At 38.4% G+C, this 6403-nt stretch overlaps 1 protein-coding gene across 4 annotated transcripts in view; it reads left to right on the top strand.

The window, feature by feature from the left end:
• The first annotated feature begins 1670 nt into the window (after window positions 1-1670).
• Window positions 1671-6403, top strand: part of arhgef7b (Rho guanine nucleotide exchange factor (GEF) 7b) — a 57757-nt gene continuing 53024 nt past the window's right edge. For 2 of the 4 annotated variants that reach the window (XM_051703426.1, XM_051703427.1), the window contains exon 1: window positions 1675-2000. In XM_051703426.1, coding sequence (XP_051559386.1) covers window positions 1836-2000 — 165 coding nt within the window. In that variant the 5' untranslated portion in view covers window positions 1675-1835. Of the gene's footprint in view, window positions 2001-6403 lie in introns of all 4 variants that reach the window. The other 2 variants (XM_051703428.1, XM_051703430.1) reach the window with 2 other exon arrangements.

Genomic DNA, 6403 nt, shown 5'->3' with positions numbered 1-6403 from the left:
TTCTGCTGAACACAAATGAAGATTTTTAGAAAAATGTCTGTAGGTCCATACAATGCAAGTGAATGTGGTCCAAAACATTGAAGCTCAAAAAAAGCATATAAAGGCATATTAAAAGTAATCCATAAGACTGCAGTGGTTTAAACAATGTCTTATGCAGTGATCCAATCGGTTTTAGGGGAGAACAGACCAAAATATAACTCCTTTTTCACAGTGAATCTTTTCATCTGCAGTCTCCTTGGCGATCTTGATTTCAAGCTTGATTACAATTCCTTGCACCATCCAGCGCTCTGTGCATGTGTCAAGCACTAGGAAGTGTTTTTTTAGCACAGTAATGAGAATTTGCGGGATAAATGTGCCTAATTGTGAAAATGTCGCAATGCAAAAAAAAAAAAAAAAAAATAGTCTTAATGGTTCTAAAAACAGGCTTCATTTTGCTTTTTGCTAAATATAATTTCTTTCAAATTTCTTTAAAATCAGAATAGATAAAAATTATACTTTGCATGAAATTGAAGAAAGTGCATTCAATTCCATAATATTTAGCAATAAATCAAGCATTTTTAGGACTTTTAAGATTTATTGCATTGTGGTGTGATTTTTACCCCATTCTCATTACGATACAGCAAAAAATATTTCAGTGTAAAGCAGAATTGTGAGTTCATTTTAGTAGTAGTATGCTTTTGAACAGACTGTTTTACAAAACTGTATTGCCGTAATGAGACTGTGCTTTTTTCACATTACAGTAATATTTTTGGGGGAGGGGGGGTTCAGCAAGGTAATGAGATTTTAAGGGATAAATGTGCTTAATTGTCAATGCAAAAAAAAAAAAAAGTTTTAAAAATGTATGATTTCAAATTAATTTCATTTTCCTTTTTGCTAAATATAATTTAGTCCACCACAAAAATCAAAAGAGAGAAAAAAAATACTTTGCATGAGATTGAAGAATTCAGCTCCATAATACGTATCAAGAATTCAACTCCATAATACGTATCAAGAATTCAAGCGTTTTTAGGGCTTTTTTTTTTTTTAAGAAGTTTTTTTGCATTGTGACGTTTCACCCCAATTCTCATTCTCACTACTGTAATGCGAAATAAATATATATATATTCAATTATAAAGCAGTAATGACATTTTAGGGGGGAAATGTACTTAATTGTCAAAATAATGTCAATGGGGGAATTTTTCCCAATTTTTAATGGTTTTAAAAATAGGTTTCATTTTCCTTACAAAATGTGATTTCTTATTTTGCCAGAAAATCAAATTGAAAATCATGGGATTCACCTGTGCACATCAAATGTTGTATACTTCGCATAAATGAATCCTTGTCCTGGTAAAATGGCTCTTGTAAAGTAAAGTTTAACTTTATCTTGTCTTCAGAGATGGGACTACTGATCCACTGTAGTTTCAACTGGTCTGGTGTTCAAATATGATGCAGCTCAGTGCGTGTGGTATGAAAATCCGGCTGGGGTCGCTAGAGATACATTTGATTTTCAACAGGAAAAGTGTTTGTCATAAGCTTTTTGACGCCTTGATCTATCTTACCAAGTGCAGACTTTATAGAAGTATGCAGTCAATATTCTTGGTTATTGAGTTTGGTTAGTTTAACACTGTGAGCAGCTGACATCCTGCCAGATGAAAAGAAGAGAACGAAACCGGACCTGCCAGATAAATCAAAACAAATCGTCATCTCTCACATCCAGGGGGAAAGGAGGGATCAGATCCCTTGCTCCAAATATCCTGTTGGTGTGGATTACACAGGATATCTGTCATTTCAAGCGCCTTTTTGCCTTTAACTTTACTTATGGGTTTCTCTTTTGAGATTTGAATGCATAAGAGGACATGAATTCGGCCGAACAGACCATCACATGGTTAATAACGCTGGGTGTCTTGGAATCACCCAAAAAAACACTATCGGATCCTGAAGGGTTTTTACAAGCGTCCCTCAGAGATGGAGTGGTTTTGTGTAAACTATTGGAACGGCTGCGACCCGGTTCGGTTCACACGGTAAGATATTGGTCTTTTGAGTCCACATAGTTACATATGTGTAAACAGATAAAAAAAGCAAACTTAAACGCGGTGTTTTGTGGGGCCGATACTCACGACTGCTGTTTTTGTCTCCTCAACAGCGATGTGTCCGCGCGCTTTACGCACGAGAGATTTGTGTGTTCGCTGCACGCGCTAGAATTAATCAGCGGAAAATGTGTACATTAACATAAACAGTTTCTTCCCCTTTTTCTATCCGTTCTTTTTAATGTCATTTCTATTCATTTTTGGGGAAATTAGGGATTGGGTAGAAATTATGTAAATATACAGTGCATTCAGAAAGTATTCAGACCACTTCATTTTTTCACATTTTGTTATGTTGCAGCCTTACGCTAAAATGTTTTACATTATTATTATTTTTTATTATTATTATTATTCACATCAATCCACACTCCATACCCCATGATGACCAAGCAAAAACCAGATTTTTTGATAACTTTACAAATGTATATAAAAATATATATATATATCACATTGACATAAGTATTCAGACCCTTAACTCAGTACTTAGTTGAAGCACTTTTGGCAGCAATTACAGCATCAAGTCTTTTGGGGTATGATGCGACAAGCTTTGCACACCTAGATTTGGGGATTTTCTGCCATTCTTCTTTGAAGATCCTCTCAGGCTCTCATGTTGGATGGGGACCGTTGGTGGACAGCAATTTTCAGGTCTCTCCAGAGATGTTCGACTGGGTTCAAGTCCGGGATCTGGCTGGGCCACTTGAGGACATTCACAGAGTTCTTCCTAAGCCACTCTTTCGTGGTCTTAGCTGTGTTCTTAGGGTCATTGTCCAGTTGGAAGGTGAACCTTCAGCCCAGTCTGTGGTCCTGAGCACTCTGAACCAGGTTTTCATTAAGGATATCTCTGTATGCTGGGGGCCTGGGTAGCTCAGTGAGTAAAGACGCTGACTACCACCCCTGGAGTACTGAGTTTAAATCCAGGGCATGCTGAGTGACTCCAGCCAGGTCTCCTAAGCAACCAAATTGGCCCGGTTGCTAGGGAGGGTAGAGTAACATGGGGTAACCTCCTCGTGGTCGCTATAATGTGGTTCTTGCTCGCATGGTGAGTTGTGCGTGGATGCCGCAGAGAATAGCATGAAGCCTCCACATGCGCTATGTCTCAGCGGTAACATGCTCAACAAGCCATGTGATAAAATGCACAGATTGACAGTCTCAGACGCTCAGGCGACTGAGATTTGTCCTCCACCACCCGGATTGAGGCGAGTCACTATGCCACCACAAGGACTTAGAGCGCATTGGGAATTGGGCATTCAAAATTGGGGAGAAAAAAAAAAAGGATATCTCTGTATTTTGCTGCGTTCAGGTTTTCTTCAATCCTGACCAGTCCCCCAGTCCCTGCCGTTGAAAAACTCCCCCACGGCATGAAGCTGCCACTACCAAACAGTTCAATCTTCATTTCATCAGACCAGAGAATCATGTTTCTCGCAGTCTGAGAGTCTTTTAGGTGCTTTTTCTTTGCAAATTCCAAGCAGGCTTTCGGGTGTTTTGCACTGAGGGGAGGCTTCCGTCTGGCCACTCTGCCATAAAGTCCAGATCGGAGGAGTGTTGCAGTGATGGTTGTCATTCTGCAAGTTTCTCCCATCTCCACACAGGGATGTCTCTAGGATTTGAAAACATCAGGGGCTAGTGTCTAACCATAAGCTATAATTGCATAGAAATAAAAAATATGTACATTATATTTTGTTTTCCACATAGGAGGGGCGTTTTTGGCTTAATTGCATGATTTACCTATGAAGTATAATAGTGTTACCTTATTTTGTAGGGGGGTCCGGGGGCATGCTCCCCCATGATCATTTTTTTAAAAGAACAGCACAAAAACATGTGATTTTAATGAGTTTGAGAGCAGCATTTCTACATTTTCTTGTGTAGCTTGAATATAAATATGGTTATATAATGCATCTTAAAGTATTTACATGACCTCGTTAGCTGAAGTTTCTCACAATGACCTTTAAAAAAAAAAAAGGAGATTGCTGTGACAGTACCATGGTAGTTTAATTTAAACCATGTGATTTAAATGGTACTCTAAGCCTTAGAGTCTAAGGTATCCAAAGTATTTTAGTTATTTTCCATTTAAGCTTCTGTAACATTTTGAATTTGACACTGATTTTTTTTAAAAATTGAATTAAAATTTTTTTTTAACTTTAAGTGCAATGTGAAATCCAACTAAATGTAATTAACACCTTGTTTCAATAAGAAAAGTTATGACACTAAATTAATTTTCTTACTGTAGGCCTACCCAAGACCATTTCACTGAGTTGGGACTGTGCTAGTGACAATGTTTGTTTTCTACTCTATAACAGATATTGTTTTCCTTTCATTAGGCTCTTAATGATTTAAGTAATCTTTAGGAATATTTGAAGTCAAACATGGCCAGTTTATTTAATAAACATCATTCATGAAGAAAACCCATTGCACAGGAGGAAAACTTTGTCCATAATTTTTCTTGGAGGTCCAGATTTTAAAGCCTTTTTATTTCCCTTATATTTACAGTGCAATAACATAAGCAGGTAAGACCATGGATGGCTCATTATTACTGTGGTTAGATCAATGTTGCTTGTCTTTAGTCCTCGTCAGTGCTGTTTAGCTGTTTAGCTGTTTGAGATGTTTGATTTCCTGCATAGCGCTTTAAACTAGACAATTCTGAGTAAAATTCAAATGGGTCGCAATTAGAGCCCGACCGATACGATACCGGTTTTAGAGGGGGAAAATTCACCGATTACCGATATGGTGGCCGATATAGTTAATTTTTGAGCTAGAATGAAAACAGACATTTTCTATGTGGATTGTTCACTGATTTTGCACTGATATGACTATGCAAAGGTACTCAGAAGGCTGCTTTCTTATTATTCTATATATTCTAATAATATTCTATATTATTATTAGACATTATTATTATACATTGTCAACAAATTCTAGAAATGAACACTGAGAAAATAAAGAATAAATAAAAATACAATAAATAGCTAAATAAACATCAGTACTGTATGTTTAGTATCAGTCAAATGCTGACTATTTTAATACTGCCAGTCAATTATTGGCAGGTTTTAAAACAAGAAGCATTAACACCTGCCGAATCAAGCGGTGTTACACCGTATTCTGCTATACAAGTTCAGGGGTTTCAATGGTGGAAAACCAGACTTTTAAATATTACATTGTGTAAATGCAACGACTGGAATTGTTCGGTTGAAGGGGGTACCAATCTGCGAATCCTGAACAAAACAGTTTGGTGAATACATGTTTACAAATTAGCTCAGCTGACAAGCAATGAAAGTAACTTCGTGGTTAGCTAGTTAGCTATAAGCTCGTTGTCATGGAGAGTAAAAGATGGACCAGCATTGCGTCTCACCAACTATGTAACAACGTAGTGTGAAATCAACACTCAGCAGACACAATCCACCACCGCACCGTTGTCTGCTGAGCTGCAAAAAGATGCTCTGATGTTTACCTTTCAATCTGCTACATTACTGACTGCACTGACAAACTATAGCTGGCTAACAGCAAACAGACATGAGCGACATGTTTGTCAGGGACAGGGTTAATGTTATATTAGTTATATTGACAAGGGAAAATGATGGGGTCATTGTTTATTAACTTTCCAGTATGTATTTCACAATACAACTAGTTAGCAACTTACCGCAAAGACACCGCTGAACTCCGCCCTGTCTGCAGAGCCACCATCAGCTCAGAGTCAGCTCTGTAAACAATGGAGTCGGAGCGTGCTCTGCTGCACAAACTACGTAATGACACCAATTCTAAAGCATTGTTTTCTGCATTATATATCTGCGCATATCGGTAAAAATACGCCGGTACCGATATATTGGTGAAAGACTAATATCAGCTGATAATATCGGCCGACCGATATATCGGTCGAGCACTAGTCGCAATAGTTTTGCAGTAAGCACCGATATCGAGGGATGCCCAGACGATGCGCGCACTTGAGAGATACAGTAGGATAGAGCAGAGCACATCAAGCCTGGTTTTCGTCTGGAGAACAGTGCAACTGCGGTGCCAGGCAGCTTCACGCAAATGGCTTGTGATGGCTTACGCAACACTCGCGCGAAAACCAGGCTTGAATGGCACGTGTTTTAGATTAGGAAGATATTTAGCGCGTATAAGGTGCCAAACGGCAGATGAATATCATTAAATTTGCAGGAAAAACCACTGCAATAACCAACACTTACTTAACTCCTGCTTCAGTTCCACTCAAACACCTGCAGTTCTGAACAAAATAATTCGGGGCTTGAGCAGGGCTTGTTTTGACCTAACAACGCGCCTGTCTCTGCAAATAATCTCTGGAGCTCAACCAGAGTGACCATCGGGTTCTTGGTCACCTCTCTAACTAA

This window comes from Myxocyprinus asiaticus, chromosome 7 (assembly GCF_019703515.2).
Source record: "Myxocyprinus asiaticus isolate MX2 ecotype Aquarium Trade chromosome 7, UBuf_Myxa_2, whole genome shotgun sequence".
NCBI lineage: Eukaryota > Metazoa > Chordata > Actinopteri > Cypriniformes > Catostomidae > Myxocyprinus > Myxocyprinus asiaticus.
This window is presented reverse-complemented; position numbering and strand designations above follow the sequence as displayed.